Source organism: Rhinoderma darwinii, chromosome 4, assembly GCF_050947455.1.
Source record: "Rhinoderma darwinii isolate aRhiDar2 chromosome 4, aRhiDar2.hap1, whole genome shotgun sequence".
Taxonomy (NCBI): domain Eukaryota; kingdom Metazoa; phylum Chordata; class Amphibia; order Anura; family Rhinodermatidae; genus Rhinoderma; species Rhinoderma darwinii.
In genome coordinates, this window is record NC_134690.1 from 369,873,838 (window position 1) to 369,898,920 (window position 25,083).

Consider the following 25,083-nt stretch of genomic DNA (forward strand, 5'->3'; position numbering starts at 1 on the left):
TTTGAGAGCCTGACAAATCTGTTGTACCACTATAAATCCAGAATCTCTGCAATTTTTTCCCTCGGGACCATGGCCCATGTATGGTCAGTTGTTCAGCCGCTATTGGGAGTTTCTATGATTTCCCAGGAGCCCGTTTCTGGGCATGACTGGAGAGTGAAATACTTGATGCATTTACCGCCTGTTAGCAATGAATTTCTCCCCTCGCAGAGTTTGTGGTCAGGTATGATGTCCCTTGAACCATTCTATTTCAATATTGCCAAATCTGTCACGCCTTTAAGACGTAGTTTGGACCTTCTCCTTCTTCTGTTTCCCTTCCTAAACTTGAGGATCTTCTTGGGACTCTAGATCAGTCTAAGCCCTTATGTTTGCCTTTCTCTAAACATCTGGTTACACACATTTCGACAGGGCATATACTAATTGGGGGGCTAATATTTCTGATTTATCCTGTGATGATTAGAAAACAAATCAGGGCCCCCAATTTTCCCTCATAGTAGGTGCCCAGGACTTAAATCAGGTTCTCAATATATTGTACTACACTCCTGCCAGGTTGAAACAGATGGAAGGCTCCGTGTCGGACCTATATTTTAAATGCCTAGGCGACTCCTAGATCATTCTTGCAATTTGTGTGGTCCTGCTCTAAGGTCCTTTTCTTTGGTCTGGGATCTTTAATATTTAAATTATTACTTTGATTTTTCTAAAATACTTACCCCACAGGTCTGTCTTTTGGAAATTAGACACAAAATGATACAGGGTTTCTAAAATGGATGTTATTCCGATTTTTGCTTTTCTGTGCACGGAAAACTGTTACTATGTCATGGAAATGCACGGATCCTCCTGCTATGATGCATAGGGTAGAGATGAGTAAAAAATATGTTCCTACTTATAAAATATGGTTTTTGAACAGGAAATGTCTTTACATATTTGATAAGATATGGATATGTCATTTGGAAAGAGAAAACACTACCTTTGTAATTTTGTAATATGTTTAGAATCAAGCCACTATGCAACATTTGGGGTCAATGCACACAATGCATATTACGTGCGGTTTTGCCACACGTATTTACCTGCAGCAAAACCACAGCGTAATACAGTGCCAGCATAGATAATGAGGTTCCACGGAATCTCATGTACACGCTGCTGTATTTTCCTGCATGTAAATTGATCTGCGGTGCGGATTTTAAAATCCATAGTATGTAAATTTATCTTGCATTTCTGTTGCGAATTCTATCTGTGCAGTGCAGATGAAAATCTCCACCTAAACAGGCAGCATGAAAACGCAGCGATTTACGCATCAAAACGTAAAAAACGCGATCTGGTGCAGTGTTTACCTGCGAATTTCATGCAGCCTTATACTGCTTTATGTTTAACTCATGGTGTCTCTGTATTGGGGGCAGGTAGGACTGTGCATCTGTGTGTATGGGTAATGTGCTTGTTGTTGCCTAAGTGTAACATATTCCAAGGTAAGCACTCCCTTTGTGTGCTGAGTGCTTGTCTGGTCTCATCCCATGAGACTAGCATTATCCAACCATTCAAAGAAATAGACCGCACTTGTTATTTTATTTTAAATGCTTTATTTTAGTGTGCAATGTTTCGGATCTATACATAAAGATCTTTCGTCTGGCTGATAATGCAGCGCTGTATTAGCGCAATGCAGAGCGTGAGTAACACAGGACTAACAAGTTCTAAAGTCTGCAGTGCGGTCTATTTCTTTGAACGGTTGATTGTTTTTGCCTATGTTCTTGAAGTCTGTGTATAATAATTGATCATTTATCGTGTGTGCTGCGCTCTCTTCTTTCGAATATGAGATTATGCATATCCTCCTTTTTACCTAAGCATGGGAGGATCACAAATAACACACTGTATGGCCTTGTATACTGATATGATTGTCTTTTTCAGCTGCTGTGCTTGTGCACTTTATGGTTCTCTTTCATTTCCAAATTATAAATAAAGCTTTTTGAAATATAAAAAAAAAAGAAGAATACAACCCCATTTAAGTTGAATCTGGTCCGCAGCGACTAACAAACTACAGCCAGCCATACTTCTCTCCTAAATCTAGAGAGAATATAGTATTACATGCCATCTATTTAAAGGGTTTTTCCATCAGGGACATTTATGGCATATCCACAGGATATGCCATAGGTCAGATAGATGCGGGTCCCACTTCTGTGACCTGCACCTATTTCTAGAACGGGGCCCCCTAAACCTACCTTTCGAGGCTCCCGCTGCCTCCCGGGCCACTTTCTGATTACATGGTCGGAAATTGCATCTGAGATGCGCTGTTTCCGTAACTTCTATAGAACCGAAGAACCAAATGGCAGTTATGGAAGCAGCGTAGCACTCGAGCTACACTATTTCCGTCACTGCCATTCACTTCTTTGGGAGTTAAGAAAACAGTGGAGCACAGCGAGCTACGCTGTTTTCATAATTTTCGACCATGTAATCAGGAAGTGGCACGGGAGTTAGCGAGAGCCAAGAAAGGTAGAACGAGGTTTAGGGGACTCGCATTTATCTGACATTTATGGCATATCCTGTGTATATTCCATAAATGTCCCAGATGGGCGAACCCCTTTAAATTAATGGCTGACCATGAGTTACATGGACGGGCTGGGTTGGCCAGATCTAGAGCCACTCTGGATCATAGACATATGAAAAGGAGTTGTCTACATGTAACATAAAATTGGAAATTGCTATACACATCTGGGAACTTAATATACTGTATCTCTAGAATATATGTCTGGTATTGCAGGCATCGATGCAACACAATGCAAATAATAGTGGTAACTTAAGATGGATTGTATTTTCATATAATATATATTGAAAAATCAGTTTGGAGAAGTAAAGCAAAGTGATTGCAAACATATTCAACATTTTATGTAGCATTAAACTGTGCAATGTTGTAAATATTTTGTAAAAAAGTGGAGTATGTAACAGTACTATGTTATTCAGTAAAGCATGTCTCTTTTTAACGGATATTTTAGGGGGGAAAAAAGGCGTACTACACCCTGGTGGACTTATCCTCTCCAATGTCATAGAGAATAGAGCACAAGCCATACATGATAACTGATACTTTACCTACAATCAATTATTGATTGTGAGAGAAAAAAGCACCATAATGATCTCTTCACCAAGCATTTATATGTTTGTAGGCAGATAAGACTTGTCTATAGCTACAGGCTGATGAAAAAATGGAGCTATCATGTTCTCAGTAATGACATTTTACAATAGATAGACTATCATGGGTATTCATCTCACTGATATATTAACTCCCGGTTGTCGTAGCTGTTGTATACAGGCCACTTCTACCATCCAGCCCGGCCAGAAGAATCAGATTCCTACTTAGTGAAATTGATTTTTACTGTGTATGGCCAGCTTATGATCAGGAGTTCATTCTCTTTGAGTTATTCTATCTACATTATATTTCATACTTCAAGCACTATTATTATCGTCGTTGTTGTTGTTGTTGTTATTTGTATTGTTGCTATTATTATTACTATTTTATAATGGCGTAAAACATTAACATTCGTTTTCATAAACGCTGTATTTGTAGCCTAATAATATTTTTTAACAACTGAAAAGTGTTGATGCATTTATTTCATTTTGTTTCATAACAATATACAAAAATGTTCTTGAAATGTATTTATATATCTATTTCACATTATTTATGTAGAACCAAACTTTTCCACAAGAACATATTCATTCCCAATCTGGCCCCTTGTCTGCACGAGGTAAAAATATACTTTTAGAGACACACGTCTTTGCAAATTTCTTTGGAAGATCATTGAAGACAATTTTCATTTCCCAATCAGACAGGTTTTTGTTGTGCCCGTGGTCGCTGACCGACGGTCACTGACATCTTACTCACCAGCAGCCGCGACCGCAGGACACTGAGAGTTTGCCGGCGTCTCTCTCCCCGGAGATGCTAGCACACGCGGCTGCACTATTCTACTGTTTCCCCTAGGGTGCACGTGCGTGCTCGTTCCCGGCCTTAAAGGGCCAGCGAGCGAACCTGTGATATGTTCCCTACCCTATCCCTACACACCCTGGACTATAAAAAGGTCTCTGCCCTCTTCCTCCTTGCCTGAGCGTTGTTGTGTCTATCCATGTTCGTGTAGCAAATGATGCCTTAGTTGTATTCTGTATCCTGTGTTCCCGTATCCTGTATCCCGTATCCAGTAATTGTGTTTGTTCCAGTGCGATGTCTAGTGTCGGAGTCGAGTTCACTATCTGTGCCAAGTATCATCTGTGCCAAGTGTCATCTGTGCCAAGTATCATCTGTGCCAAGTATCTGCCATGGCAAGTGTCTGCCACGTCAAGTGTCTGCTACGTCAAGTGTCTGCCAAATCTCCTATCCAGGTACTCTTGTCCTATAGACTATCATTGACTATTGTTGGGCCAGCTACTACTTCGCTATGGCGTGGCAGCCTAGTGGGTCCACATACCCCACAGACGTGAGAGTATACTCAGGCCATGGATCCCGCTGATCAACCCAAATCTTCAACGCCGGTCCAATTGATTCAAGCAGACATGCGTGTTCTCCGAGCACTACAGGATCAGCTTCTACTTGCTGTAAACTCCATTGTTACCCATTTGGATTCCCCACCCATGGCTACTTCTTCTACCCCACTTGCTGTTAACCTGGCTGTGTGTTCTGGGTCTGGAATATCGTTGCCTCGACCTCCTCGTTACTACGGAGATGCAAAGTCCAGTAGGGGCTTCATAAATCAGTGCAAGAGCCATTCCTCTGATGAGGCCAAGTTTGTGTTTGTTATTTCTCTTCTCTCTGGCAAAGCTCTCACATCGGCAAACCCCATTTTGGCATGAGAGGGCCCGGAATCCTCTAATTTACCATTATGTCTAGAGACTTTCCGCACTGTGTTTGAGGAACCGGGCTGAACATCTTCTGCAGCTGCCTCTCTACTAACTCTCAGACAAGGGGAATCCACTGTAAGGGAGTACGCCACCCGCTTCCCTACATTAGGAGTGGAGATAGCCTGGAACATCGAGGCTCTAGTGGCAACTTTCTGGCATGGACTAGCTTCACACATAATGGATGAGCTGGCAGCTCGAGAACTTCCCTCTAATTTGGATGCCTTGATACTTCTAGCAACCTGGATCGATATGAGGATCCAAGAGCGCACTTTGGAAGTTCGCTGGGAGACTACAGATTGAAGTCCTCCAATCTGAGTTATTAACCTCCAATGTCCTAACCAGAGCTATTAACCCCCTCCTGCTGGGATTGCCATGGCTTCGCCAGCACGCTCCAATTCTTGACTTGAATTCCGGTGAGGTCCTCCAATGGGGACCCGATGTCTTCATTGCAGTCTGTCTCAGGTTCGACCTGTGCTTCTCCTCTGCCTTAATCTTTCTCTGGACTAACTCCACTATTTTCTAATTATGCAGATGTTTTCAGAAAAAAGGAGGCAGAGATCCTACTTCTTTATCGTCCCTATGGCTGTCCTATCAAGCTGCTTCCTGAAGCCTCTCACCCTCGCGGATGGTTTTATCCTCTCTCCTTGCCGGAAACCCAGGCCATGTTGAGTATATTAAGGAGAACTCAGAGAGGGGGTTCATCAGGAAGTCTACTTCGTCAGCCGGAGCTGGATTCTTCTTTGTGAAGAAAAATTATGAATCACTTCGACCTTGCATTGACTACTGTAGTTTAAACCAAATCACGGTCAAAAACGAGTACCCCTTGCCGCTTATCTCCAAGCTCTTTGACAGGATTCGTGGAGCCAAGGTTATCGCTAAACTGGATCTAGGCGGGGCCCATAACCTGATCTGTATCCACAAGTTTGACGAATGGAAAACCACATTTAACATCCGAGACGGTCACTACGAGTATCTCGTAATGCCGTTGCACTGTGTAATGCTCCAGCAGTGTTTCAAGAATTTGTAAACGACATCTTCCGCGATTTTCCATATATCTGTGTGGTGGTGCATCTGGACAACATTCTGATCTACCCACCTGATCTGATGACGCATCGGAAGCATGTATGCCAAGTCTTGTTGCAGTTTAGGGGGAATAGCCTTTATGCAAAACTCGAGAAGTGCGTATTTGAAAAAAAGCCCTTGCCCTTCCTGGATTACATTATTTATGACAGGAGTCTTCAAATGGATCCAGAAAAGGTGAAGTCCATCTTGGAGTGGCCACACCCTCTAGGTCTCTGAGCTATATAGAGATTTCTTGGATTCGCCAATGTTTATCGACAGTTCATCCCAAATTTCTCGTCCCTTACTGCTCCCATCTCAGCTCTTACCAAGAAAGGAGTGAACGCTAAGGACTGGACCCCTGAGGCAGAGTCGACACTCTCCAACCTCAAGGGCGCATTCACTTCTGACTCTGTTCTTCACCATCCTGATGTGACTCAACAGTTTTCTTTGGAGGTTGATGCCTCTTCCATTTGGTACATGAGCACTCTTGTTTCAGAGGAATTCCAAGGGGAAAGCAGTATCATGTGGATTTTTCTCCAAACTCTTCTTTCCTGCTTAGCGCATCTACTCCATTGGAGACCAGGAATTGCCCCCTGTCAAGTTGGCCTTGGAAGAGTGTAGACATCTGCTGGAGGGGGCTGCTCATCCCATCATCATCTTTACGGATCACAAAAATCTCACATACTGTATTTGCAGTCTGCACAGCGATTAAATCCTCGTCAAGCCAGATGGTCGCTGTTTTTTATCAGATTCAAGTTCCTTCTTCACTTCTGCTCTGCGGACAAAAACATTAAGGCTGATGCCATTCGAGACAGACGGGACTCTGAAGAAAGTTCTCAACACATTATTGACCCTTCCAGGATTATTGCTGTAAACCCTCTACAGATCAGGGGCATTCCCCCTGGAAAAATTTTTGTTCGTCCCGCTGACAGAAAAATAATTCTCTGCTGGGGACATAATTCCAAACTGGCTGGGCACTCTGGCATCCGTAAGACTTGGGACTTTATTGCTTGCCACTATTGGTGGCCCACGCTACCTAAAGATGTTTTGGACTATGTTTCCTCCTGTACAAACTGTGTTTTAAACAAATCTACCCATTCCAAACCTGCTGTTCTGCTCCAACCTCTGCCAGTGCCTGATGCCCCCTGGCAGCACATTGCTATGGACTTTATTACAGATCTTCCTCCTTCTGCTGGATGTACAACTGTCTGGGTAGTGGTGGACCGTTTCTCCAAAATGGCACATTTTGTTCCTTTAACTGGTCTTTCTTCAGCTCCTCGTCTGGCAAATCTGTTCATCCAACACATTTTTAGTCTACACGGACTACCCCTCCATATTGTGTCTGACCGGGGTGTAAAGTTCACGCTTAAATTCCGGAGCCCTGTGTAATCTGTTAGATGTTAAGCTGGACTTTTCTTCTGCTTATCACCCACAGTCTAATGGACAAGTGGCCAAATGATCAATCACATTTTAGAAAATTATCTTTGTCATTTTCTTTCTGTCCAACATGATAATTAGGTACAGCTTTTGCCTTGGGCGGAATTCTCCTTTAATAACCATATAAGTGAGTCTACTGCTTCTTCTCCATTCTTAATTGTATGCAGTCAACATTCACGAGTTCCTCTTCCTGTGCCAGCTATGTGTCAAGTGCCTGCAGCCAATTCCTTATTTTGGGACTTTCCTTCACATCTGGCAGCAAACCAAGTCCGCGATTCTTCAGGCAGTTAATCGCATGAAAAGGTATGCCTATAGAAAAAAGAAAAGTCCTCAGTTTTCCCCCGGAGTCAAGTTCTGGCTTGACTAAATCTTCTAAAAACATTTTTCTCAAGATTCCTTCTCACAAATGCGCTCCCAAGTTCCTTGGCCCCCTCGAGGTCTTGCAACAAATAAACCCTGTGTCCTATAAGCTTCGGCTGCCTCCTACTCTCAGGATTCCCAACTCGTTCCGTGTGTCCCTCCTAAAGCCTGTGGTCCTGAAACGCTACAGTAAATTTCCCGGTTCTACAGTTGCTCCCTGCTGTTCTTCTGACATCTTTGAGGTAAAGGAGATCCTGGACTACAAGAGGGTGGGAGGAAAGACTTTCGATCCGTGGACTGGAAAGGGTTTGGTCCTGAGGAGAGGTCTTGGGAGCCAGAAGAGAACAATAATGCCCCAACTCTCATCAAAAAGTTCCTCCTATGCTCTGAACCTAAGAAGAGGGTGTGTAAGGGGGGTACTGTTGTGCCCACGGTCACTGAACGTTGGCACATCTTACTCACCGGCAGCCGTGACTGCAGGACACTGAGAGCTTGCCGGCATCTCCCACCCGAAGACGCCAGCACACACGATTGCATTGTTCTACTGTTTCCTCTAGGGTGCGCTCGCTCATTCACGGTCTTCAAGGGCCAGCGCGCGCCCCAGTAATATGGTCCCTACCTAATCTCTAAACACCCTGGATGATAAAAAAGGACTCTACCCTCTTCCTCCTTGCCTGAGCGTTGTTGTGTCTACCCATGTTCGTTTAGCAAATGGTCCCTTAGTTGTATCCTGTATCCTGTGTTCCCGTATCCTGTATCCTGTATCCAGTAATTGTGTTTGCTCCAGTGCGAAGTATAGTGTTGGAGTCGAGTTCACTATCTGTGCCAAGTGTCATCTGTGCAAAGTTTAATTTGTGCCAAGTATCATCTGTGCCAAGTGTCTGCCACGCCAAGTGTCTGCTACGCCAAGTGTCTGTCAAATCTCCTATCCAGGTACTCTTGTCCTATAGACTATCATGGACTATTGTTTAGCCAGCTGCTACTTCGCTACGGCGGAACGACCTAGTGGGTCCACTTCCCCCATAGCCGTGACAGTTCTAACTGTGAGGGTCCAGCACCGGAACACCTACTGAAAAAATGTGCAGCCATTTTTCATGGAAAGAATGTCCCTACAAAGCCACCTGTCCATTGAAATGACTTAGAGCTATGAAAACCTACTGTGCTGGACCTCCAATGATGTGATTTTTCTGACATAAGAGATTGACGTGTCATAAAATGTCCTGTCAATTTATTTCACCTTGAGAATAGTGTAAAATAGAAATTACCATACAAAAACGTTGACAAGCCATTGTCGTGCACTCAATAGACGAGGGGGCACTCTCTCTGTCCGGAGAGAAAATAAAGGTTGAATCTCCAGAGATAGCAAGGCTTCTTTACTGTAAGATCTGTGAAGCTGTGGACTTGTCACCTCAGGACCTGGTTTTAACAGAAACAGTTGATCGATTTAAGAAAGTCTTAAGATGATTTCTTGAAACAAAGTACGTCAATGCTTATGTACATGTATCGAGTTCTTGTATGAATCATGATGTATGAACTCTATGGAAGCAGCATATGAATTTTTAACATCAGTCTACAAAATTACTTTTATAGAAATCAATGTACATGAATAAACTGAAAATAAATCAGTCCATGATACAATTACCATAAATAATACAAACAAAATACAATTGTGAGAGAAATAAATGATTGTGTAAGTTTCCATTTGCATTTATTCGTAGCACTGCAGATGCTTATGCTTTTACTAAATGTTTGCCTCAAACTAATATTCACTGATGATATTTAAAATCTGGGTCACATAGTTATATAGCGATACCATGAATTATTTATGTCTGATATTACTTTACTTTAACTATACAGATTCATATCTAGGCAGGGTAACCATGGATACATCACTAAGATCCTTGGGGATGCATTCATTTACAGCGATTGCAACTCATGAGAAGATCATGAATCAAATACAAACTGTCTTTCATTTTTTATAACTAGGATTGTTAAATCTGAATAATCCATGGTTTTGATGACAATGTGCAGTACAATAAAGCCTTTTTGACAAATTCCCCAGCGATGGCACTTTTTATTTAAAGAACCTGAGCTATTATCCTGGCAAGTTCTATGCAACCTGGGTAATAATCTATGCATGCAAATGATTAATGCAAATTAGCATACAATTATTAATTATAATATATTGTAATTTTATGCCAATTACTGCCATTCAAGTGTGATCTTCTTTTTTTTATGGGGCACTGATAAATATGTACTTTTTAACAAGTCACACACGCACACACACACACATACACATACACACACACACACACACACACACACACACACACACACCCACACACAGTATATACATCTACCACATGTGTGACCTATGAAGCTGCAGTAGGTAAGGGGGTCAATTGCTTCATAAAGGAGATGGCTGCTTTTTTACTATTAGATTGCATGTATGGGACCGTGCTAGTGAATTTCATGTCACAATTACTGTTCCATTATTGAAGATATAAGGGGGCTGCTCTATATTAAGCTATCAGAAAGAGGCCCATATATTGTTCCCTCATAGGGGTCCTCTGCTGTCTGTGTGAGCCCCTGTGCTCCGCTCACCATGCACTCGCTATTTGGGGAAACCATGCTTTTCTTCTAGTCGGTGCTCGGATTCAACTACTCTGTGTCGGCAATAGGTAAAGAATTCAGTGGGGAAAAGATTGGTATCCAACACACGTTTGAAGATATAAAAGCAATATCCTTTATTTCATCAGTTTTAAAACTAGTAAAGCATACCTGGGAAGGAGCCCCTGCAAATTATCTTGTCAGTTCTTCTGCATGTCAGAAAAAAGCAGCAGCATATGGTACAATGGGACGCCATAGGAAATATTTTTATTCTCTTTTTATATTTTTAATTCTATTTACCAAAAATAATAAACGATAGTATTGGCTTGTAGATGCATTATATTGTTAAATTATCATATGCATCCATTTTGACATGATAATATTATACCAGTATAATACTCTATTTGGCTGATTGTATTCATATTAATTACCATTCCAGTCAATTTTACAGTCTAAGCACTCATGTACACACCAATGCCATGTGCTGGCACCCTGTAGGGGCCGTATTATGGAATTATAGGTACTCCATGTCCCCAAATATGGTGCTTCTATATTAACCACTAGAAGTAATGTCTCTAGAGAAAAAAACTTCTGTAATACGCCATGCAATGAGGCCTGTAACATGTTTTTTCTCACAATTTTATATGGAATCCATGAGGAGAATGATAGGCCTATATAATTCTATAGGCACAGTTATACAGATCTGCACAACACAGACCCATTATATATTTCGTGTTCATGAGGACAACTTACTCGTGTTAGGTTTATGACTATGGGATTAAATGAAAATCTTGGAGAAACCCACATAATAACAGAGGTCAAAAGGGGACAGATATATTGACTAAGTTTGAGAAGGTCTGTCTTACCATAAAAAGGTTGTTAAAATTGGGCTAGTTTCATCTGGAATAAAAGTCACTTTAGGAGCAAGAGATGGTAGAATCAATGAACTAGGTTAAAGAATTGCAGCAAATAAAATAAAAAATTCAAATTTGAAAAATATTTTTTAGAAATTTGCTGAACTCTATAAGTTGTTGCAGTTGTTTTTTATTTTATATTTTGTTTTTGGAGAATACTGTACATTTTCTGCCATTGATGTTTCAGAATGCAGAGGCAAGCTATGACTTCAGCAGCAATGATCCTTATCCCTATCCTCGATACACTGATGACTGGTTTAACAGGTAATATAACAGCATTTATTACATTACAGATTTTCTTCTACTGTACATTGTTTTCTATATTAAATTGTTCTATAATATAATTTTTTTTAAAAACTACCTACAAAAACACACCCGTGTACAGTACAGACTGCAATACAGTGCACAATAGGGAACCAAATAGGGTCATGTACTATGTGTATGTACTTGGATTGTGTTTTTAACTGTAAGAAAAATAAGAATAAGGTGCGGGGCCGCTATCAGGGCAGTAGAGTTGGTTTCATAGTCAGGACAAATCCAAGCTATTTTGTCCATTGCCCACCAAAAACAATTCAGACATTGGGCTCCAAAATTCTAAAATAAATTTGTCGCTTTTCTTGTGCCTCAGTGCTAGGGTCCCTAACCACATCTTGTTTACATCCTCAGCGTGGTTTTGTGTTGTACACAACTTGTGACTGGGGCAGATAATTGTTGGCTGCAGCAGGACGTTATGTACATACTGGCGTCACTATTGCATAGGCCATAGGCTGTTAAATTGTGTGTGAAATGTCCTGTTTACAAGGCCTCTTTATTGCAGGGTATGTAAAGGATTATTCTCATTATCAAAATGTAACAAAATCAATGAGCCGTGTCATATTGCAGTTTGTATGTAAATGTGACTTATTCAGTAGGTAATGCTTCAACCCTGCATGGACATATAGGTAATAAAATAAAGGTTAACATTTTGTGCAACTGTTGTACTCCACTGGAGGTAATAAATTATACTGGTTATTGTGGTATTTGTTAAACTTGACAATTATACATAAATGACAAATATGGATTAATAATTTGGAATATTTTTATTGATATATTTTACTGATTTAGAGGTTGACAAAACCCGTCCTACATGAGATTTAAAAATATTCATAGCGACGTTTTGAACGATTGTTGTCTGTTTTGTAAAATCTCTTTTTGTTAGAAGAGTCCCCCAACAATACTGAGACCCTTATTCAGCTATAAACTGTGGGAGAATGCGGAATCAAGTGTTCAAGTTCTCTACAGTGCCACCGCAGGGGGAATGAGGCATTACATATTTTTCCTTTAAATCAATTGTCTGTCTGTGTAATGTACAAACCTGCTGGGTCCTCCAGAGCAAGAGCGCCCAGAAAAGATCGTTGGATGTATTGTTTACTCCAGTTGATAGATAACGGTACTGAACTGGGGATCACATCTATATCTGAAATTAGGTTTTGTAAGCCAGACAAATATTTTAAGAAAATACATGAAGCTATGTACCCTACCCTATATTGTTCTCTAAACACTTTTGCTTCCATTTATATTGTTCTCTAAACACTTTTGCTTCCATTGCTTTGTTGCTGGGAAAAAATAGCATCTATGAAAGAATTTATTTAAATTGCATTACATTTCACAACTTTTTTTTTTACCTATTTTACAACTTGCAACTAAACTTCTACTCTATTTTTTGATAGACATAATTACCTTGACGAAAAAATAATACATTGAAATATTGTGACTGCCCAGCCATACATTCTTATAACAAAGTGCAAGTACTTTTGATAAATCGATAAAAATAGCTCAATTTTAATTAATTTGTATCCACTATATTATCCTATTGTATGTAATTGTGCTACTTTTCCTGCAACGGTAGATTGTTACAAGAGCCCACTTGAGTGATGAAACACGTTATTCTGTTATCACTGCCATCCAACTACATTTCTAATGTTTTTGTATTTTTTTTTACCATAGTCATGGGACGCGCTGTGCAGGAGAAGTATCTGCTGCTGCAAACAACAACATTTGTGGAGTGGGAGTTGCCTATAATTCAAAAGTTGCTGGTATAGTATAATTTACTAACATCTTTTATTTAAATGATATATTTATTATTTTTAGCAGGATAACATGGGAATCATTTTTATAATAAAATGCCTTACAATTGTACTTTGTTTGTTCTAGTTTATAACGCCACCTGCTGTACATACGAGGTATAGTTCACAGAGCAAGTGCATGACTTAGATGCACATTTGCACTGGTTATTTTAGTAGTTGCATCAATCTATTAGATAGGTTAATCTCAGGGTAAATGCAAACAGCAAAAGACACTATCAATATGTTTTTTTAAGACATATTTGCTGGTTTGTTTTTTTGTCTCAGAGGCTGTGGCATTTATAAAGGAAGGGATCCCTAATAATCGAGTATTATATAGTATGGTCCAGTTCCTCACTTCCCATCCCACTTCCCATCCCCTATAATGTTGTCATTCCTTTTACTACCATATTTTCTGAAGGTGGGCCCAGTGCATGTTCCATAGGGAGAAGTGGGATCCAGCAAGTTGTGCCCCAATCTATTCATTGGGCCTCACAGCAGCCACAGTAACCTTTATGGTTTGCATGTCCTTTCTCCGAGGGCATAAAAACCTTTCATGTGGTGTAAAAATCATAATTTGAAGTCCTAGATATACATGAAATAAGCCTAGTATAGAGCAATACAGCGCTGATGCGAGGCAGGGATGTTTACACAGTGATCATCCAATTTAAAGCGGCTCTGTCACCACAATAAAAGTGCCCTGTCTCCTACATAAAGAGATTGGCGCTGTAATGTAGGTGACAGTAATACTTTTTATTTAAAAAAACGATCTATTTTAAACCACTTTATGAGCGATTTTTAGCTTTATGCTAATGAGTTTCTTAATGCCAAAGTGGGCGTGTTTTACTTTAGACCAAGTGGGCGTTGTACAGAGGAGTGTATGAAGCTGACCAATTAGTGACCAATCAGCGTCATACACTTATCTCCATTCATTTACGCAGGGGCGTAGCTAAAGGCTCATGGGCCCGGGTGCAAGAATTCAGCTTGGGCCCCCCCTACCCCTCCCCAGCACCACCATAATCATCAGACCCCTGCGCGCTCCTATGCTCAAACGCCTTGCCCAACAGCCCCCATAGTATAATGCCCCCACACAGTTAATGCTCCCATAGCTGCCCCCACACAGTATAATTCCCCCCATAACAGCCCCATACCGTATAATGCCCCCCATACAGTATAATGCCCCCATATGGGCATAATTACTTACCTATCCCCGTTCCCACGTCGGGTGGAGGATCCTTCACCTCCTCCGGTGTGTGCTATGAGTGACTCAGCGCAGGCAGGCGCGATGATGTTGCTACATCCAGCCTGCCTGCGTCGAGCCGCTCAGGGCACAGGGAATGCTAGATCAAGGAGATGTCAGCTCCTTGCTCCAGCATTGATTGGAACCGGGACCTCGGTGAGTGACTCGCGACCCACAGTGTAGGGATATCCCGATACCAAAATTTGTACTTCGATACCGATACTTTGTTTACTTTGCCAACAGTAATAAAAAAAAAAAAGTTCTTTCGTTTTCTAATGTGAGGCACGAGGTGTGATGATGAATTTTGAATGTCTCACATTAATAGTAATTAACCCCATCATGTTTCTCAGTCATAATGGGTTAATGTGTGAGGTACATCATGGGGTTAATTACTATTAATGTGAGGCACATGGAGGTTAAATTCATCATCGCACCTCGCGTCTCACAATTAGGCCCCATGCAAACGACCGTAAATAACCTAAGTTTTTGTGGACCGCAATTGCGGTCTGCAAAAATGAACCCATTCACTTTCATTGAGCGCGGACACATTTCCGTAGCTCTACGGATGGGTGACCGTGCCGTAGAAATGTTCCGAAAATTATGGAACATGTCCGTCCATTTGCATTTTGCGGGCCGTGCTCCCATACTTTGTATGGGAGCATGGCCCGAAAATGCGGGTGGCAATCGCGGGCCCTGATTGCGGGCACGGTCGTGTGAATGGGGCCTAAGTGATAGAAAGCAATTTTTATTTTATTTTTTTACAGAGTACACATCATAAATGATGCAAAAAAATAGTTGTGCAGGTTATTACGGCCGCGCCAATACCGATTATGTGTATGTTTTATGTATTGAGACTTATTTTAATGTTTATTGTAAAAAAGGTGTATGTGTATTTTTTTAATTTAAAATTACTTTGTTTTTACTTTCTTTTTAAACTTCAATGTATTGGCCTATATCAGATATATCCCAGTACATTAGCCTGTGGACGGATAGTACACAGGCAGTTGTTAGGACATACCTCAGTATGCCCTAACAACAGGAAATATGGTAAGACAGCTCTGGGGTCCGTCAATAGACCCTGGGCTGTCTGCCCATATATGGTATGTCCTTCAATCGCGTCACAGGAATTCCCCGTGACGCGATCCAGGGGCATCCCCCTTCTCATTTTCCCCTGAATGCTGCAGTCAGCTTTGATCGCAGCATTCAGGAGAATAGCGGCGGAGATGAGCGGTTTCTCTGATCTCCGCCGTTATAGAGTGGGGCTGCGGTACTGTAATACAGTCATTGCCCCGCTCCTGACAGGAAGTGCACGCGCGGTCAGCATGAGGTGATGCGGCCGGCGCTGCACTAATGAGCGGCGGTGCAGGCACTGAAGACAGAACATGGGGGTGTTTTGTAGCGCGCCCGCCATGTTCTGTCTTCAGTGCCGCAGATCATTAGTGCAGCGCCGGCTGCATCGAATCATCCTGACGGCGCGCACAGGTCAGGACTCAGGACTGGGGCCAGGGCCGCCATCAGGGGGGTATTAGGGGTAGTGGTGTGAGGGGCCCGGCCAAACCTAATTGAAAGGGGGGCCCGGCAACTGCCTCGACATTCTTTTGGTAGGAAAAAACGGGCCCCTGCAATGGGGCCCGTTTTTTTCACCAAAAGAATGTCGAGAGCTGCTGCTGCTGCTGCGGGCCCCCTCCCCTCGTCATGGGGGGCCGTCAAACCGTCCGCCCGCGCGCGCGCACCCGATCGCGCGCACAATGAAACTCCCGCGCGTGCGCACTCGCGAGCGCGCATCCACGAACGGCCGCACTGGAGACCGCCCGCGCGCGCACCCGCGATCGGCCGCGCGCGCACCCGCGAACGAAGCGCGCGCACCCGCGACCGGCCGCGCGCGCACCCGCGGACACACATGGACAAAACTTACCTGGAGCCTGGCTGGAGGTGAAGGACTGGACGTCTGGACCGAAGACCTCCCCTGGAAGACATCGCCGGAAGAGGACTGGAGTGGGAGCAGCTCTTCTGACAGTGAGTAAATTATCTCAAAGTGTTGTTTATGTATGGCCCTGTTCACACAGTATTTTGCAGGCAAAAAAAAATCTGCCTCAAAATTCCTTAAAGAATTTTGAGGCAGATTTTGACCTGCCCACACTATCTTGCCGCGTTTTTTTGCTGCGTTTTTTGCTCGCGGCGATTGAGGACAGCAGACAAAAAACGCAGCGAAAAATGCATTTTCTGCCTCCCATTGATTTAGATGGGAGGTCAGAGGCGGAACCGCAGCATGAAAGGACGTGCTGCTTTTTCTTTTTTCCGCGACTGGCTCCCATTGATTTCAGATTAAATCAATGGGAGGCGGTTTTGGAAGTTCTTTGGTGCTGATTCTGACGCAGTGTCCGAGTCAATATCAAGGCCCAAAAACTCTGCGAACTGGGCCTTATTGTTAGGGCTTATTCAGACGAGCGTGTAATACGTCCGTGCAACGTGTGTGATTTTCACGCGCCTCGCACGGACCTATGTTACTCTATGGGGCCGTGCAGACTGTCAGTGATTTTCACGCAGCGTGTGTCCGTGTGTCCACTGCGTAAAACTCACGACATGTCCGATATTTGTGCATTGTTCGCGCATCACGCACCCATTGAAGTCAATGGGTGTGTGAAAATCACGGCCAGCACTTCCGCAGCCGTATAAACTATGAATGAAAACAGAAATGCACCACGTGCTACAAACATACAAACAGAGTGTCATAATGATGGCGGCTGCGGGAAAATCACGCAGCCGCGCATCATACGCTGCTGACACACGGAGCGGTTATGGACCTTTTGCATGCGCAAAACGCCACGTTTTTTGCGCGTGCAAAAAGCACACGCTGGTGTAAATCCGGCCTTAGGGTAGGAACACACTAGGCATGAACACTGCGGATTTTATGCAACACATTTTATTGTGGATAATCCGTAGCGTATCACAGTCGCAGCAGAGGGGGTCAGATATGAACAAATCTCATCCACACGCTGCAAAAAAAATGGACCTGCCGTGTGACTTTTTGGCTTTTTAAGTCGCATGTCAATGTATTCTGTGGAATCGCCGCTCCTCTGTTGCGGAAATGCTGCGGTTCTGCCGCAAAAATCACACAAGAGAAGAAAAAAAAGGTACTTTTTTAAATTGAAAAAGTTTAGTCTTGCCCCGGCCGTAGTCCTGGTGACGCGATCCTCTATTCTTAGCACAGCCCCGCCTCCTGTCATGACGTTTCATCCCATGTGACTGATGCAGCGGTCACATGGTCTACAGCGTCATCCCAGGAGGCGGGGCTACGTTCAGAAGAGAGAGATGCGTCATCTAAACTACAGCCGGGGCAAGTCTAAACTTTTTTTTCCCTGCAGGATTCCCGCAGCGGACACGCCTCACGAAACCTGCGCCGCTATTTGGTGCGGTTTTGCTGGCAGAATTCCCTGCGGCCTCCGGGGCTGATAAGCTGTGTAGTTTTACTCAGCATATCCGCCTAGTGTGTCCCTTATGATGTCGCTCCTGGAGCTGCTGCCGCTCTCTAAATAGGCAGTTGGTTCAGTAGAATTTGGAATTATTTTTTTTTGTGAACCAGCTTAAAAAAAGACAAAACTTTTGTGTTAGGGCCTGTTCACATCACTGTTCACTTCCGCTCCGGGGTTCCATCTGAGGTTTCTGTCGGGTGAACCCCGCAACGGAAAGTGAAAGTGATAACATGATAGCACAGCTTCCGTTTCCATCACCATTAGCGCAGTCGACTGCGCTATTCCGTCCGAAAACCAGCCGGAATGGTGACGAACCACCGCTCCGGGGTTCCGTCTGAGGTTTCTGTCGGGTGAACCCCGCAACGGAAAGTGAAAGTGACAGCACAGCTTCCGTTTCAGTCACCATTGATCTCAATGGTGACGGAAACATCGCTAATGGTTTCCGTTCGTCACCATTCCGGCTGGTTTTCGGACGGAATTAATAGCGCAGTCGACTGCGCTAATGGTGATGGAAACGGAAGCTGTGCTATCACTTTCACTTTCCATTGCGGGGTTCACCCGACAGAAACCTCAGAAGGAACCCCGGAGCGGAAGCGAACAGTGATGTGAACAGGCCCTAACACAAAAGTTTTGTATTTTTTTAAGCTGGTTCACAAAAAAAAATAATTCCAAATTCTACTGGACCAACTGCCTATTTAGAGACCGGCAGCAGCTCCAGGAGCGACATCATAAGGGACACACTAGGCGGATATGCTGAGTAAAACTACACAGCTTATCCCGGGAGCCGCAGGGAATTCCGCCAGCAAAACCGCACCAAATAGTGGCGCAGGTTTCGTGAGGCGTGTCCGCTGCGGGAATCCTGCAGGGAAAAAAAAGTTTAGACTTACCCCGGCCGTAGTTTAAGTGACGCATCTCTCTCTTCTGAACGTAGCCCCGCCTCCTGGGATGACGCTGTAGACCATGTGACCGCTGCAGCAGTCACATGGGATGAAAAGTCATGACAGGAGGCGGGGCTGCGCTAAGTAGAGGATCGCGTCACCAGGACTACGGCCGGGGCAAGTCTAAACATTTTTTATAAATTGAAAAAAGTACCTTCTTTTTTTTTTCTCATTTGTGATTTTTGCGGCAGAACCGCAGCATTTCCGCAACAGAGGAGCAGCGATCCCACAGAATACATTGACATGCGACTTAAAAAGCCACACTGCAGGTCCATTATTTTTGCAGCGTGTGGATGAGATTTGTTCATATCTGACCCCCTCTGCTGCGACTGTAATACGCTGCGGATTTTCCACAATAAAATGTGTTGCATAAAATCCGCAGTGTTCATGCCTAGTGTGTTCCTACCCTAAGGCCGGATTTACACAAGCGTGTGCTTTTTGCGCGCGCAAAAACGTGGCGTTTTGCGCTTGCAAAAGGTCCATAACAGCTCCGTGTGTCAGCAGCGTATGATGCGTGGCTGCGTGATTTTCGCGCAGCCGCCATCATTATGACACTCTGTTTGTATGTTTGTAGCACATGGTGCTTTTCTGTTTTCATTCATAGTTTATACGGCTGCGGAAGTGCTGGCCGTGATTTTCACGCACCCATTGACTTCAATGGGTGCGTGATGCGCGAACAATGCACAAATATCGGACATGTCGTGAGTTTTACGCAGCGGACTCGCGCTGCGTGAAAATCACTGACAGTCTGAACGGCCCCATAGAGTAACATAGGTCCGTGCAAGGCGCGTGAAAATCACACACGTTTCACGGACGTATTACACGATCGTCTGAATAAGCCCTAGCAATAAGGCCCAGTTCAGAGTTTTTGGGCCTTGATATTGACTCGGACACTGCGTCAGAATCAGCACCAAAAAACTTCCAAAACCGCCTCCCATTGATTTAATCTGAAATCAATGGGAGCCAGTCGCGGAAAAAAGAAAAAGCAGCACATCCTTTCTTGCCGCGGTTCTGCCTCTGACCTCCCATCGAAATCAATGGGAGGCAGAAAATGCATTTTTCGCTGCGTTTTCTGTCTGCTGTCCTCAATCGCCGCAGGCAAAAAACGCGGCAAGATAGTGTGGGCAGGTCAAAATCTGCCTCAAAATTCGGTGCGCGGTTCCAGGCGGTCGCCGGTGCGCATGCGCGGGAGTTTGCGGGTGCGCGTGATCGGTCGCACGGGCGGCGGTGTTTGACGGCCCCCATGCTACCCAGGGCCGCCATCAGGGGGGGTATTAGGGGTACTGATGTGAGAGGCCCGGCCAAACCTAATTGAAAGGGGGGCCCGCAGCTCATGACATTCTTTTGGTGAAAAAAACGGGCCCCATTGCAGGGGCCTGGTTTTTTTCTACCAAAGGCAAGTCGCGGCAGTTTGCCGGGCCCCCCTTTCAATTAGGTTTGGCCGGGCCTCTCACATCAGTACCCATAATACCCCCCCTGATGGCGACCCTGGGTACCATGATATAGTACTGGACGGAGTACCGTTAACAGGCGGTGCCACGGTAGGGGGGCCCAGAAAATTTAGCTGTAGGGGGCCCTGGAATTCCTGATGGCGGCCCTGACTGGGGCAGTGACTGTATTACACAGCCGCAGCCCCGCTCTCATAGTCATGTGTACTATACTGTATATTGTGCAGTTTGCGGTGGAGGAGGGGGGGGGGGCTGTGATTTAACGCCCCCCCCCCTCCACCGCAAACAACACAATACATTACAAGGCATCACAACACAATACATAACATTACAACACAATACATTACACTGCAGCTTATACTGCAGCTTACCTGGAGTCCTCCGCATCGACTCTTCTGCTCCGTCTGGAAGCCGTGTCACGTGACACCACGGTCACGTGGTACACTAAGTGTACCATGTGACCGTAGCCAGGAAGTGCCGGCTTCACGGAACAGAAGATTGTTCGGAAACATGCTGTATGGCAACGGGGGCCCGTGGGCCCCCCAGGCCTAGGGGCCCGGTCGCAACTGCGACCGCTGCGACCCCTATAGCTACGCCACTGCATTTACGCGAGATTACGATGTAACCTGTCATTTCAAACGAGATTACGCTTGCCTTGCTGGAATCTCACAGAAAAGATTCAGAAGTGTCAGGATTCTGAATAGACATCACGTCCAGGCTGGATGGTCATGTGTATTCATTATCAGGACACTGCAGTAATGTTAGTGTTTGTGTATGTGGCTGCACATAGCAATATAACTATATCGCTATGTGCAGTGTAAATGAATGGAGAGAAGTACATGACGCTGATTGGTCACTGATTGGTCAGCGTCATACACTCCTCTGTACAACGCCCACTTGGTCTAAAGTAAACACGCCCACTTGGGCATTAAGAAACTCATTAGCATAAAGCTAAAAATCGCTCAAAAAGTAGAACGTTTTTCGAAAAAAAAATGATTACTGTCATCTACATTACAGCGCCGATCTCCTTATATAGGAGATAGGGTACTTATAATGTGGTGACAGAGCCTCTTTAAGGGATAGTGAATATGAATATGAAGATTTTAGGAGTAATAAAGAACCTTCTTACAATGTAAAGCTTGAGGAGAGGAGGGGGTTAAATGAACCTTACAATAAAGAGAAGTAATATAAAGCAATATTAGAATCTGCAGCTATCTTTAAGCAATGGCTGTAAAGCATCTACCATATATTCATATAATAAAATTCATTTTTGGAATAACAGGTATTCGTATGTTGGATCAACCCTTTATGACCGATATAATTGAAGCTTCCTCCATCAGTCACATGCCGCAGGTCATAGACATTTATAGTGCCAGTTGGGGGCCCACTGATGATGGCAAGACAGTGGATGGACCAAGAGAATTGACTTTACAGGCCATGGCAGATGGGGTAAACAAGGTAAGTTTAACTGTATGTTTCTTAAATACACATTTCATTTGTACAACTGAGACCTTTATAGGGCTGAGTTCACACCTGCCTTCGCCATTCTGTTCTTCTCCATCAGAGGATCAGAACAACGGAAATACAGGAAGTGCTGATTCCATCACACGATGGACACCACCGGCGGCCGACAGAACCCATTGACTTTAATAGGTTCTGTCGGGGTGTCCGTGCTTTTACTGCCAATAATGCTGCGCTATTGTTTCCAGGATTTTCGTCCGGATCTGTGACGGAGGACCCTAACTACATTTCTATACTGCAGAGAACCCTAAACTTTTCTTGCTTGCAAGCCACTTTCAGGTTTTGTTGCACTGCACTGATTATTAGTAGGAAAAGTTATATGACTTTTGCCCATATTTGAATATCTATTGATAAGGCTTTGCCCTTAGTGCTAAGTTTCAGTAACACTGTGACATCCCTGGTGCCACTAGGGCACAATAGTATTTAGATGTGCCATTAGGTGGGGAGTGACATGAAAGTGGTCTGAGAGCCACATGTGTCTCCTAAGCCACTGGTTGGGTAATACTAATATAGTACCTTATATTTATGAAGTTACTCACTAGGTGACTACACAAGCTAATGTAGAATTAAGATCAGTCTCACATGTTGTAGCACAAACAGTTTACCACCTAGAGAAGGTTTTTCTGGGCCTGTGATCACTGGTTCTCTACCATGTCAATGACGCCAATTGGAGAAGAGCTACTGACTCTTTGGGAAGTGCAAGCTGGCCTTTCAATTCAGCTGGATGAAGGAAGTGCTGTGGACTGTAGCATAATTGAACTGTGTGCCCGCTGACTTAACCCTTCCTGAACATCTTACAGATGCCCTAGTTTAAAGACAATCTCATGAAAGTAGCACTACCTAAAATGTATTATATTTGCATCTGACTATTTTTCAGTTGCTTCCAGTGTAAACTATGTCTGTTTTACTTGACTTTAGTTATTATCCTCTCAGTGCATCTCCACATCCATATTGACACAGACATTCTGAACATACAGATGTAGCCATCTATATCTTGACTTTTAAGGCATTCAATACACAGCGTCAAGAAATGTTAAACTTGACTTTTTAATGGCTTTTGTTGTGTAATATCACACTACAGCAAGTTATCAGAGTCAAGATAAACTTGGCTACATCTGTATGTTGTGTCTTATTATTGTGTGTAACATAGTAGAGATAAGATTAGGAACTTTGTGATTCCCATACTGTATGTTTTCTGTTTATAAATTGCATTTGTGGAAATCCACAAGGACGATCTTTTTCCATAAATGTAGCTAATAAAGTCTATGTGCACACCGGCATTTACATTGGGAAACACTACAAATGTGTTAATTCTAAAAAAAAAAAGGCCCTTCAAAAACAGGGATGCGTAAAGCTGCTTACAGATGTAGCCATCTTTAACTTGAGCCTTAATGCGTTAAATACACTGTGCCCAAAAAAACTTGTTTTCTTTTTTTATGGCGTTTGTTGTGTGATATCATACTGCTGCAAGTTATCAGATTGAAGTTACATTTTGCTACATCTCCATGATTCTGGATCCCGATATTTTTATTACCACATGGCAATGTATACTGTATAGCTGTGTAAGATCATTTGGTCAGTTATAATATTTCCTCATGGATGTTTTCTTTGTCAGGGTCGTGGAGGTAAGGGCAGCATTTATGTGTGGGCATCTGGAGATGGTGGAAGTTACGATGACTGTAACTGTGATGGTTACGCATCTAGCATGTGGACGATCTCCATCAACTCAGCTATAAATGATGGCCGGACGGCATTGTATGATGAAAGCTGCTCTTCAACATTGGCCTCTACATTCAGCAATGGAAGGAAACGAAATCCTGAAGCTGGTGTGGTAAGTACAAATGCTGTAATGTTCGAGTCTGCCCAGAGGCGTCATCCTGTGCCAGGCTCACAATAGAAACAGCAGATGTTATTTTCTTAGGACTCATTAAAAATGATAAAAAGCCCAATGATGCTTTCCCTGTCGGCTGATGAGAAAAATATTAATATTTAAATATTCCAAACATCTTTTGTATAATATTGGTTCAGTTACTTAGCCTGGAAATACAAAACCTAACATTCAGCAAGTCATGCGGCTTTCGTTGAACTTTTAAGTGTTCAATAGACGGGTATAACACAGGTTATTCTTTTTGTGCTATGCTAAGTAAATACATGATGAATTCAAAGAACTTAACGGGAAAAAAAAACAAAATATGCGTGATCAATCTCTTCTTTATTATCCCATTAAATCCTTAAAATATTAACAATGAGCCCAACAATACTGTATAGTTAATGATATGTTCTGTATACAGCAAAGTATAGTAATGAAATGGATGCGTAATAATTACAACTACACTACACATTTCCATTGAGCATGATATTTTAGATGTATATTTATATTATATATTATACTCTTTAACTTTGTCATTTGGAAACAGTTGTAGAGTAAGTATTTATATCTTTAGTCTTAAAGTGTATCTGTCACCAAATTATAAGTACCGTATTTTCCGGACTATAAGGCGCACATAAAATGTTGAGAATTTCTCAGAAATAGAAAGTGCGCCTTATAATCCGGTGCGCCTTATATATGAACCCGACAGTAAAGAGAGGGGTTCATACAGGATCCTTTACCTCTATCGTGGGCGGCAGGGGTCGGCGGCGGCATACCACAGCACACACCATGCTCCTCCCCCCCGTGCGCCTATGAATTTATTCTTCACTTGGGTTTTTACAGTATCCATAAATGGATTGAGCATTACGGCCACCGTAATCAGGAGCCACACTGAGTGATACTTACAGCTCTGTAGGATCCTTGCAATATATCTTTGCTTTAGCGTTAACTATACCCACTACCCCAAAAAATGCCTCCTGTTAAGAGACATGCTTATGATGCAGGTTTCAAGCTTAAAGCTATAAGTTATGCAGTAGAGCATGGAAATAGGGCAGCTGCAAGAGAATTCAACATTAATGAATCCATGGTGCGTAAGTGGAGAAAACAAGAAGATGACCTCCGCCAAGTAAAGAAGACCAAACTGAGTTTCCGAGGAAACAAAGCAAGGTGGCCACAGTTGGAGGACAAAATAGAACAGTGGGTTATGGAACAGAGAAACGCATGTAGAAGCGTCTCCAC

The 25,083-nt window shown here is 43.3% G+C and overlaps 1 protein-coding gene across 1 annotated transcript in view; it reads left to right on the forward strand.

Moving 5' to 3' along the window:
* PCSK2 (proprotein convertase subtilisin/kexin type 2) overlaps nucleotides 1–25,083 on the forward strand; it is a 134,948-nt gene that overhangs the window by 95,226 nt on the left and 14,639 nt on the right. The window contains exons 6-9 of the mRNA XM_075863104.1: nucleotides 11,440–11,516; nucleotides 13,239–13,327; nucleotides 21,736–21,911; nucleotides 23,590–23,805. Of these exons, the coding sequence (XP_075719219.1) occupies nucleotides 11,440–11,516; nucleotides 13,239–13,327; nucleotides 21,736–21,911; nucleotides 23,590–23,805 (558 nt within the window). The remainder of the gene's footprint in view (nucleotides 1–11,439; nucleotides 11,517–13,238; nucleotides 13,328–21,735; nucleotides 21,912–23,589; nucleotides 23,806–25,083) is intronic.